The 12,787-nt window shown below is 38.1% G+C and overlaps 1 protein-coding gene across 1 annotated transcript in view; it reads right to left on the bottom strand.

Annotated features, from left to right (window-relative positions):
• LOC107678255 (zinc finger FYVE domain-containing protein 1) overlaps window positions 1-2,544 on the bottom strand; it is a 12,716-nt gene extending 10,172 nt beyond the window's left edge. The window contains exons 1-2 of the mRNA XM_016473464.1: window positions 2,328-2,544; window positions 550-1,054 (exon numbers count right to left, since the gene is read on the bottom strand). Of these exons, the coding sequence (XP_016328950.1) occupies window positions 550-1,054; window positions 2,328-2,444 (622 nt within the window). The 5' untranslated portion in view covers window positions 2,445-2,544. The remainder of the gene's footprint in view (window positions 1-549; window positions 1,055-2,327) is intronic.
• Window positions 2,545-12,787: the final 10,243 nt, after the last annotated feature.

The raw sequence follows: 12,787 nt of genomic DNA, 5'->3' as shown, positions 1-12,787 counted from the left end.
ATTATTATATCAGGACAGCTCAAAAGAAATTTTAATTCAAAAATTAAAAGCATGCTCATCTTGCATTTAAGTCTTTGTTTGTATGCATTACATTTTTTTATGTATTTTTGATTAAAATAACAGATAAAAATTATCATTGTGTTAATAGCCCATGTATTACAGACTCCAATTAAATCTCTCTAAAGTTTTGTCATTTGACTACAGAGAGACAATGAAAAAAATTGAAATTCTCATCACTAAGCAGACAGAAATAAAAGAAGGTATGATGAAACAATTGAGCTTGAAATAAAGCCTGGTTTGACTGACAACTTGCATTTTTCCTGTGGGATTCTCCACTAGTCTGAAATTCAGGACTTTTTCAAAGACCCCCCTGGCTATGTGTTTAGGCCCCATGAGGGTGTGCAGACCCAAGTTTAAACAGCAATCCCTTTGCCCCAGGCTAGTCATACAACAGCCTTTGGCAACAACATGTATCAGAAAAATGCTGTATTAATTTTGATAAACACTGCAGGCCTTGTAAACAGTGAAAGTCTGCTTGCTCTGACTTACCCTGGCCTAGCAGCTGAGTGCGAAAAGTCTCCTGGAAAACTATAACAGCAGGTCCCAGGCTGGAGAGCGGCACGTCCAGCCCGCAGCGGCTAGACAGAGCGCGGAGTTCAGGCGTGAAGTGCTTCAGGTAAGCGGCCGACGCGCTGCCGAGGAACTGGAACATGTCGTTGTGCAGCCTCTCGGTCCGCGTGCGGTAGATGGCCACGTCTGATACGGCCAGAACCTTCAGCAGCAGACGCATCCGGCGGTTCTGCTGACTGGCGGCACCGAGCAGGCCCTCCGTGTCCAGCACGATCAGGTTCAGGCGTGGCTCGTAAGCGGCCCATACGCCCACCGTGCATGAGGATGGAGAAGGAGACGTGGCGAATACCTCCTCGCCATCGAAAAGCACGTGATTGAGAGTGTGAGACTTGCCGTCGCCCGTGTTGCCAAAGATGGAAAGCACTTTGACTCCTTGCGCGGCGCTGCAGCCCAACTTTTGCAAAAACTGAGCTTCGTTCTTCACCTGGGAGAGAGAAAGTGTCACTATCTAGATGAATGTCTATCTATATCTGTCTATTTATCTATGCATCAATCTATTGATGTGTTTATCTATCCATCTATCTAAAAATCTGTCTGTCCATCCATCCATCCATCCATCCATCTATCTGCCAATCAATCAGTATGTCTGTCTACCAATTAATTTAAATGCAATTCAATATTGCCAAAGCTTGGAATATATGCAAAAAATAGAACAATATGTCATCACATGACTTAGACAATGTAACCAATTAGACCAATATAACAAAAATTTGTTAACAGCTGGAGATCACAGTGTTTATCAGAAGATCACTTAAATGTCTACATACATACACATAATACTGAGGGGTCCAGTTCTTAGCTTCAAACGTAGCAATTCTATGAGACTCGAATTTGTATGTAAATTCAGAATGAGTTTGCAGAATTCTGTGTTAATGGTTTCTCTCGGATGCCTGTCCCACCTGTCTGTCTGATTGTCTGTCTATCGCCATTTGTAAGCATCTTAAAGGGACCGATCACCCAAAAATGACAATTATGTTATCATGAATGACGAATGAGTCACCCTGCCTTTGTGTGCCACTGAAGAAATAAAGTCATACGGGTTTGAAACAACAAAAGACTAAGTGCATAAAGAAGCTTAATTTACAGTAACAATCTATCACAGTGACAGCAACTGATCACTTTCAGGCTGGTTCCTGAAAACACTATAAACTCTCCAAAACGACACTGTCACTGTTGACTCTCTATTAAGGTTGTCCAGCTAATAGATAACATGGAATGACTGCTATATTTGTATACCATGGTATTACTAAAGTACATCAGAATAACACGTTAGAGCCATGACATAACAGCAGCATACAGTACTGAGATCGTTTAATGTCTGTAAATCACACTAGGATAGACTGTGTTGACAGATGCATCATCTGCTGTAGCACATGGGCCTGCTGCAGCACACAGACCTGAGATCATGAATGTACGTGACAAAAAAAAAGACCTGAACTACACAAACCCTTGATATAATCTCTGATGATCAATGGCTAGTGAGTGAGAATCCTAAATGTTGTCAAAAGACAGCTCTTCCGTGTGATTCACTAATACTATCAGTTCAGGCTTGGTTTATCTGTATATTATTTATTTTTCACACACTACAATTAGTTACCAGCATGCTGGTGAACTGCCAAACACCTATCAAAACAACTAAGACGAAACATGTTTACCTAATAGCTCGACCGCTAACACAGAAGCTAACAAGAACAAACCTGCAAGCTTTCGTTTTCGTCCACCAGGAGAAAACTCCGTCCATTTTCCTTCTGCTCGTCCATTTGAACAGGCCCGAGAGAAACCTCTTCCATATCTTTCAGCAGCATTTCAGACATCGTGATTTCACACCATCACAGCTCTCTGGAAAGCTAGTTAATTGGACTACAACTGTCCCAGGACTACTAAAGTTACCTGCTACTACTGTTCTGCAGGCGTTGCTTGGTTTTCTAGCTGAACTCAAGAGGGCGCTGTTGCTGCTCTATCAGCCGCTTTCATTGTGGATTATTGAGCATTTTGACGCCCTCTAGTGGCTATTCTGTGGCTATTCTTTCAGCAGTCTGTGTGCAAAATGCAGAAGTTTATCCTGTAGTATCCAGATCAATAAAAACAAGTCTCCGTGATACAAAGCTCTCACATGAGCTCATTATTGTATGATTAGGAAATCAAAGTTTTGCAAAATTGGTAAAAACTTTGTTGGCAGGTGCTAACAGAATAGAACTGATGTTTAATTCTAGTTTTAGAATGTATTGCAGTGCAATATCTTAAATTGAAGATGAGCTCAACTCTAAAATCCCCTAAAATGCACCAATTCGGCATTAACAGGACATTTTGATTCAGAGTCATTCCATAGAGCTTGCAAAGGTTCATTAAATATTTGTTAGCAGGGATCTATAAATATCACATGTCACAGAATGCCTTCAAAGTGGCGCCATTGCAGTTAACTGGACTGAAGAGCCCTTTATAGTCATCCCATTTCTATTAGAGGTCAGTCTGGCTGATATTTGACAATATTGACAATATTTAGATCTACATGTTTCTCATTGCATAAGCAGAATAAAAACACGTAGGAGAATTACTTTGTTGCTATTGTCTACTAATATTACACGTGTTTAGCATGTTTTAAGGCCAGGCTGTAGAAAAAAATGTTTTATAAGAAATAGAAAATAATGTATTAATGAAAATATAAAAATGCAGAAAATGTTGTTTGAGGGTTAGATTTAGAAGATGAAAAATATTATTAGCTCAGTATAAACTCAACAGAAGACGATGGAAATATGCAGCGCAAATATATATAAGAGAATAAAGCTATGCAATAATAATTTTGATCACTGCCTACCGAAATATGCTCGGATTATCTCTAATAGATATAATATGCATATTAAGAAAATAAATATTGACTAGCTCTTCATAGCTGCCCATCGCTCTCTAAAAATATTTCCAATTCTCTACGAATTAAAGAAACTATACCAACATGAGAGCAAAAATACTGACAGACAGTCCAGCAATCCAACCTTGAATTTACAGTAGATGTTTTGGCTTGCCCAAACAAAATCAAGGCGGGACTAGTATACAGTTAACCGCAGTGCATTGTGCTACTTGTAGTACACGCGCCTCTGACTCCAGAAGCCATCAAGGGATAAAAACTACATTTCCCCGCACAGACCGTCAGCCAGTCGTGCTCCTATTGGCTGGCCGATCCAGCCGCAGCCCCAGAGAATGAATGAAATTGAAATTGCTGCTATATTACATGTACAATACCGGGGATCTGCAGTCTTACATTGTATCATTCTATATCAAAATGGCCACAGTGGTCCAAAATCCTCTGAAATCGTAAGTAAAAATATTTATATTTTCATGCTTTATGGAATACATGTCATGCAACACACAGCGTTCGTTCTAATTCACAAATATACAAACATCTTTAAAAGTATAAAATGCCGGCGAGGTTTAAACTACGAATGCATGTTGAAATGCAATAAATCATACTGCATGCGGCGACATTTTGTCATCTGGGCAAATATGGCATGTTATAAAGTGCAGTGTCTCGGGTGTCATTTCTGCATATGCACAGTGATATGGAGGAATGTTGAGAATGTTGACCCGGCGTCCCTGGTCAGTATTGATCAATTACAGTTGTTGGTATTGGAATCGGGAGAGTTTAAGATAAAAGATGATACTTGAACCTTTTTGCTTTTGCATAATATGATGTCAAACAAAATGAACTGGCATACTGTCTGTCAGAGGATTTAGATGCAAAACTGACAGAGCTGGAAAATGTTACAATTTTTCAGTGGTTACATTGCACGCGCTGATCACATACATTCGTTTGTACAAATGACATGCATCGTGGAAATGAATTCTTTATGTTATTTCTGAAGCAAATGCATGTTAAAACATGACATTTTAGTGGTGTGTAACATCTGATATCTCTTATGCGCCGTTGCAGCAGTGCACATTCTGTGAAGTTTCCTTTAGTTTCCTTTGTGCACACTGACACATTTTTTTCGGCGTACGGCACGCAGACGCCACACGGGCTCAGTGCCAACAATTGCTTTACATTCGTCTGCTAGAGACGGAGACCTTCCGAATGGGGAGACGTGTTTGTGTTTGGCATGAATATGTGAGTGTAGCTTTTACATCTGATGAAGAGGACATTGCACTTGTCCCGGGAGGTTGCATCTCTCTCCAGTAGGCTAACTTCCACGACTGGCCACCTGGACCCAGCAAGCTTGAAACGTCTCCACAACGTTGTATTTTGGTTGCAGTTGCTGGTAACATCCATGTAGAGCGGTTTCAAAAAACGTTCCCCAAACCAAACTAAAAATTATATATATTTAGGCATATGTAAAATTATACGTTAACAAAAACTAAACAAACCGAAAATGCGTTTCTGGGACGTTTTATTTAGTGTATTAGTTACGTTTGGAGAAAAAAAACAACAACTAAAACCACAACCAGGCCAAATTACAGAGCTTGTGGAATGTTATTTGTCTAATTTTTAAACTTAAATAACAAAGGTTACCAACTTGATTGTCTAATAATCTGTGACTACACTGGGCACTGCTGCCAAACATTTGACTACATAAATTATTAATTATTATTCATATTATTTCAGCTTTGTGAATGGAAGTTCAGAGTCAGACAGGATGCAAGGTTTTATGAGGTAAGGAACTCTTACCTTATGACAAATTATAGCATTTGAATAACTTACAATGTATAAAAAAAACAACAAACGAGAGTAATATTGGTGAAATAACATTCGGCAGTTGGTTACTATTGCGCTGCAATACAACTTACTCAAACTTAAACGAACAGCTTTGAGAATTTGAATTCAGTCAAATATTTTGTAAAAATATGACTTGACAAATTAAGTGTGTATGGACTTATGTGCAGCAAATATAGCTTAAGCCCTATCCTATGTAGTATGTACCTCACATGATCTTTCTGAATGGAAGCCATTGACGAAACCAATGCCGGGAGAGTTAGAGCTAGACTCAGATAAATAAATACTGTAATAAATGTATTATTACTCATTGTTGGTTAATGTTAGTTACTGCATTAACTAACGGGACCTAGTTGTAAAGTGTTGTAAATACGATTGTACTTTAATATTGTAGCCATTCAGTGATTGATTAAACTTAGTAGCACTATCTAATACTTTTCTGTAAAGGAATAAATCTAAATCCACAGTTTTGACTCAGAGACTCATGTAAGTAACTTATACATGACAACTCCTGCAATATCTTACTGGGTTCTCTTTGGTTCGATCAATTTCCCTGAGCGGTGAACTTTGTTGTTGACTGTGGATGGATGTTTTTAGTCATATTCGAGGTCAGGTGTGCTTCTCTGTGCATTTGAGATATTTGCATGAGGAACGTGAATGAACAGAAAGAGGGGCTGCAATCAGCGTCTGAATTACTGTGATGTTACGCTCTTCAATAACCCTCTTCAAAGAACCCAGTTAAAGTGCAGTACTTCTGGAGCCATGAGGAGATATCAGTTGAGGAGCCAATCTAATTTACATTACTGGCTTTTATAAATCACTTATTTTTAAGAGATGGTGATTAAATTATGCCTGCCTTGATTGCTGATTATCTGCTAACTGGCATGCCTTCACCAAAACGATGGCATTTCATTGGGAATCTTTGGATTAGTTTCCCACTGTTCTCGCTGCGTATTTCTCTTTGTTCAGTCTCTCTTCCTCCACTGGTCCTCACATCTCTCTAGTTATTACTCAGGTGCACTTACTGTCTCTATTTTTCCTCTATCTTCGACTATCTCTCTCAATCTCCTAAAGTGATGGTGTCCTGTCTCTTCCAGTCATCTCGTAGGATGCGGAATACAGACTTCTTGGATAGTTATTCCACTTTGCCTCGCTGATCTGAGAAAAATGAGATCTCTATAATTCTTCACACTGTCGCTCTTAAGCCGAAGACTGTCACCGGTTCTAGACCCTTCCTCCCCATCTCTATACTCAGGCCCTTTTTAATGTTTGTTTGCATAAGCGGCCGCAATTCTATAAAGGCATTTCTATTCTTCTGAGACTGGTGGGCTGTTCTCTTCATTTCACTCACTCACTCACTCACTTTTTTTTTCCAGAGAGACTCTTTGTCTTCAAGAGGAGAGAGAGAGACACAGATAGGTATTTTTAGCTCTATGACCTATTTCTCCAAAGCTACCTAACTCACTGTCAGTCATCACGCTGTTGCGCAGGCATCTTATAGTGCGCTGCTAGCATCTATATTCTATATGTAGTGTTCTGTGGTGTTGCTCTTGAACTTAAAAGTTGTTTAGAAGGTTAGAGAAGCGTGGTGTCCTCACTTTCACTCTTTTTCGGGAGGTGAGACACCTTGTGGGAAGATCATCAGATGTGGACTGAAGAAGACAGAGGGAGGGTGTCGCTTGCTGATGACTCAGTCTCGTCAGTGTGAACATCTGAGTAAAGTAGTTTGGAGAATAGAAGCTTTGGCCATGCAAAAATGTCTGGACATTAGAATTCTCATGCAATTTCACAAGAAAACATGGTTTTTAAGTCATGATACTATATTGATACACCATGAATCATTATTTTGTATTTTTATAATACATTTTTTAAAGACCAGCAAGAAGCCGAGAGATGTTTGCGCCTAAATTTGTAAATAGAGAACCCTTTGGTGTGTAAGCTCAAAAACGGAAATAATTGTTGATGCCGATAGCCACATGGGCAACCCGAGTTTGGGCAACCCGAGTCCATGAATCATTATTTTGTATTTTTATAATACATTTTTTAAAGACCAGCAAGAAGCCGAGAGATGTTTGCGCCTAAATTTGTAAATAGAGAACCCTTTGGTGTGTAAGCTCAAAAACGGAAATAATTGTTGATGCCGATAGCCACATGGGCAGCACTCCAAAATATTGCATTTTGGGCAACCCGAGTTTGGGTCCTGACTTGAGGACCTTTCCCAATCCCATCCCCTTTCTCTAGCACTTTGCTTCCTGTTTGTCTATACTGTCCTATAGCAAAAAAACAAAAACAAAAAAAAACAGCAGAGGCTTGCACACATAAACATATGATTTTATTGTATTAGAGTCCGACTCTCTAACCATTAGGCCACGACTTCCCCAAGAAGTCAAGAAGTCTTGCTTATTTTATTTATTTTTTATTCATTTATTTTTTATTCATATTTTTTTATTCATCCAAACTCAATATACAACAATTTTGGATAACCATAAAATAAAAAATAAAAAAATCACAATATTATTATTAGCCTATACAATGTGGCCCAGATTGTGAGATATGCCATTGATTAACAGGCCAATATTTGGCAATGTTGAAATTATCGCCATTGATATTATCCATGTCGCCAGTTAACAAAAGTGTTTATCTTGCTTTTTGTCAGTTGCAAATTCAATCAACAGATGCATCAATCGATAGTAAACTGTTTTATGTTTTACTTTTGTTTTTTTTTTGTGAATTTTGAGTAAATGCCAACAAACTCTCATGGCATTCGTAACTATTTACATATGATCTGAGTCACGTGAGCCACCTGCTGGTGCGTGCGCAAATAACACCCGTCTACAATTATTCTCCTCAAACGCGGGATGAGACGCTGCTGGGAAAAATGTTTTCATGTCTAAAAATTTCAGTTATTTTGTAATCAGATTACATTACTTTCATATTGTGGTACTTGGATTACGTTACTAAATACATTTTTAATGAAGTAATTTGTAACTGTAACTCCCAACCCTGTTTGCATACAAACCACATGCTATACATATGAAAACGCTATATTGTAAAATAGTTACATTTTCTCATGAGATCTAGCTGGTAAGTGCTGTGTACAGTAAAAATATTATTATTTTTTTAATTAAACCAAGGTTTGATTCATTAGACCCATATATTAATATATCACTTATATCACTTATTCCCACCACTCTTTGCTAGGGTGTTCTTATTGGTTGCTTACAAGCTCAAGTCAGAAATGCACACCCTCAAACCTCTATAATATTCTGGAGTCTGGACTAGAGATGCTCATTTCGGTGAATTGTCCTGACTGACAACTGCTGCTTGTTATCCGATCATTAACCAATAACTGATAAAATTAGAATAATAAATTCGTATTAACTAAAAATAGAATGGACAAGTATCTGTGATATATTAAAAATACAAACAAATATTTTTCACAAGTTTATTTTAACATGCAAACAGCAGCATACAAAGCAACAGAGCAACAAAAAAACCTGGATTCACACATCCTCAAACTATCACGCACCTGCAGCGCTTCTGAGAACAGAGAAAAACTGAATAAAATATTATATATAAAAAAGAATAAATAAATAGGCCTACACTAAATACATATCACTTAAATAATTAACAAATGTAACAAATTAAGATTAAGACAAAACAAAAACACACACTAAATCCTTCTATACGCTTACCGGCATAGTCTTGTTTTTTCTGTCAGACATAAAAATAAATAGCAGGTCTACCTCAGTGCACATCGTGTCTGTTTTTTTTGTTGTTTTTTTTTAAGTAATGTGTCGACAGGAGTGCTGCCTGTTAACTGTTAAACCCGCGGCAAATAACACCATCATGCCATCACAAAAATCCCATCAATCTGCAGTTCAGGACTTTTCATCAGCTGGTCATATGTAGCCAATCATATCTGTTGATTTCATGAATGCAGTGGCCAATCAGAGGTGGATAAGTTACAATCCTCTCACCACTCAAAACTCAGGTGTTCTGTTCAGTGCTGCTGAGCTCTACACCTTCGCGAATTCTCTCATTACAACAAAGAAAGTGTAGACATGATGTAAATAAGAGATCAATTGTGCAGTGTAAGGTTCTTTGATTACTCTGTTAACTTTGTGAGATTGTGATGAACTACAGTAAGATGAGTGACAGCTTTCCAGTGATTATAAGGGGAGCGTATAATCCAGAATCAGAAATTGAATACATTCACTCATTTATCCAATATTGCCACTCGCCATTGTGTTTCGTATACTAAATCAGTTAACTAAATGAAGGTGAAGCAGGTGCTTGCTCATCGAAATATGTCTGTAGGTACGTTGCACGTGTCGACATGCTCCCATGAGTCAACAAATATGTATAGGATTTTTTTTCTTTTACCATGCAGCATACTTTTCTTACTTTCGGTTAACGGCTAAATGGTCAATATGAGCATCCCTATTCTGGACCTTAGGTATGGTTTGTGTCCTTCTATCAGTGTAAATCTATGGGATTTTTTTTTCACCCAATTTATCATCTGCCAGGTGAAAATTGTAAGTCCTATGACTTTGAAAAGTAATATCACACCTCTCCTCAACAAAGCCACGCTATTTGAGGTATCTTCTTCTTACAAAAGCATTGCTTGATTGAGAAGGACTTTGTTTTTTCGATCTCACTGATATGTTGAACTGGTGGTCTGCAGGGTTTTACGGCATAATGCAATCAGAGGCTGGCCTGAAATGAGATCGCCTATAGGGCAGCGCTTTAAACAAATAATGATTGTGCCTAGTACTGCCTTTAGCAGATTATAGTATTACAGTGTTCAATATCCAAACAAAAAATATCCCTCACTCCTTTTGAATTGGAAGGTGGACATCTGCATCCATCAAGGTGTCAACATTAAATGTCCACTGCATTTTTTGTGCGTTGTTCACTCTTAGTATCTAGAACGTGCATGTTCATGGGCATCTTCGGCCCGGTAAGACTGTGTGTACTTTGTGCTGAGTGCTAGTGTGTGTGTCAGAATGAATCAGAACATGCATTTGGAGCAGAAGAGCAGTGCATGGCATGGTCCACTGCTAAATGTGGGTCCATCAGAGGGGATTTATAGCTGTTCTTCTTTCTCTGTTATTAGGTGGATAGATCCTCTCTCCAGATTTCAGATACTATTAAAGTGCAGAGGGTCGAAATATTCATCTCTCTACTAGACAAACTGTCCCACTAGATATTTTCACTGGAGATCCATAGGAATACTCGGTTAAAGGAAACTATAAATTGCCAAGAGGGGAACATAAAGGCTTAAATGTGATCTGTGAAGAGCATAACGCAAGTAGTGCAAGGTGGAGGGCAATTTCCAGAGTATACAGTGTGTGAATGCTCACAAATGAGGTGATAGGTCCCCAAATATGTATTTTATGCAGTGCGAATGTGATATATAATATAAAGAATAATAAGCATTGGGATTTTGCCCAACTAAAATAACCGTACAAGTGCACCTGTAAGCATCCCTGTCAGTCCTGCAGTCTTTTCAAGCAGTGTTACATGCGGCAGGACATCAGGTCCATGTTACACCACAGGCAACGATTTATGTGAACACATAGCCTGTGCCAGCAAACACAGCAGGGCAATTCAATATAGCAGACAAATGCCTCTGAGGATATATGGTTCTCTACTGCAATGAAGGATCCTGGGTATTCCATTTGAACGAGGGTGTTTGCAAGCATCGCGGTCCACGGTGAACGCAGGTGTCTTTAGCAGACAATCTCTGAAAATTCATTGAGCATCTTCAGTATTAACACTTTTGGCGAGTATGTTTCAAATAGCTCATTTGGTTCTGCATACAAATGAGATGTTTTGACACTTTTTAAAACTGAAACTCCTCTCCAAGGTGATACTGATGAATATGGAACTAATTACATGCTGCTTTGTGCATCCTTGGCTTTGTGCTTGGTGAACTAGGATGAATTCTCCACTGATAGTGGTTGAGGGTAAAACCATAGACTTACAATTCATATGAATTGTGAAAAATTCATTTAAGCTGGTATCTTTAATGAACTTACCTAAATACCAACATTTTGCAGCACTTGGTGACTTTTTAACGTGAAGCAAACAATTAGTGCTTTGTATGTCATGTGCAGCTTGTTGTCTAATAAATGTCATTTTCTCCTCCTAAGTATTATTTCTCCATCACTGGAGAAAAACAAGTTTGGAAACACTTTTTAGTCAAGAAAAATGCATCTTTATTGTCCATCTCCATCTCTGGAGAAATAATATACTAGCTTCATTTTAAAAGATTGTCTTCTCTTTTTGGCAGCTGAATAAAATATAAATAGATTTAATGCATCCTTGAACATTACTGAAAAACAGTGCTTTAAAGTTGCGAGAGATTTCGTATTGTGACATACATTCAAGTATAACAGATTATCGGAAAAGCAAAAAAAAAAAAAACATAGGATGGGAACTTTGTTCCATTCATCAGTTGTTGACTGGATTTTGAGATGTTGGTGTTTGAAAGATTTAAATGCTAAAACAATGTCTATACATAACTATTGTACATTTTGGCGAATTGGTGGCTAATTCATATTTGTATGATTTCATTTGTTCGTACGATCACAGCTCACACCCTGCTGACTTAGATTTAGGGGTTAGAGACCTTTATGCTTACTTTTTCCCTAAAAATCGTATGTTTCCATACAAATTGCATCATATGAAATCGCCAGCTCATAAAATAGTTGTTTTCAGAGATCTGGGCTGCGTTTCCCAAAAGCATCATAAGCCTAAGTAGATCGTAGATCCATTGCCACCAATGGTCTGTACGATCAACTCATCTCACAATGCGTTTGAGAAATGCAGCCCTGGTTGATAAATGCTACGTAAAAGATTTATTTTAATTAAAGCAAGTTTGTATACACTGCATTTCCATTAATTAGGTGTATTTTTATTTAATTCTGAGTAATATTGGAACACGGAAGCATCTCATATGAAGCAAACTTGTTTTTTGCAACATCTGAAGTAATGATACAGAATTTATGTGCTAAAGTTAAACGAAAAAAGAATGTGTCAGCACTTGGGAAATTTTAACGATAATTAGCATTTCCATCAGCTGAATGGTTACGTGTTATGCTCTAAACCTTTTTACGGAAGACAATCCGTGACAGAACAGATTGTACAACAGACATGACAAGTTCAATTTATACTGATATTACTATTCCTTTCTTATTGTTCTGAGACCATTTTTTACTTGCATGTTAAGGGGGCGTTTACACGACACCATTTTCAAGTAAAACTGGAAATGTTTTTATGCATTTTGGCTGTTCATTTACACAACAATGGTGTTTTGGGGGCCTGAAAACGCAAACTTTTGAAAACGTGTTTCAGGATGTATGTTTCTGAAAACGATACCCTTAATGTCTCCATGTAAACTACAAAAACGCATACGGAAAACGGTGAAGTCATGCACATGCATATTAA

This window comes from Sinocyclocheilus anshuiensis, unplaced genomic scaffold (assembly GCF_001515605.1).
Source record: "Sinocyclocheilus anshuiensis isolate Anshui unplaced genomic scaffold, SAMN03320099.WGS_v1.1 scaffold1153, whole genome shotgun sequence".
NCBI classification, from domain to species: Eukaryota; Metazoa; Chordata; class Actinopteri; order Cypriniformes; family Cyprinidae; genus Sinocyclocheilus; species Sinocyclocheilus anshuiensis.
The sequence above is the reverse complement of the archived record's forward strand: the minus strand, read 5'-3'. Positions and strand labels throughout refer to the sequence as shown.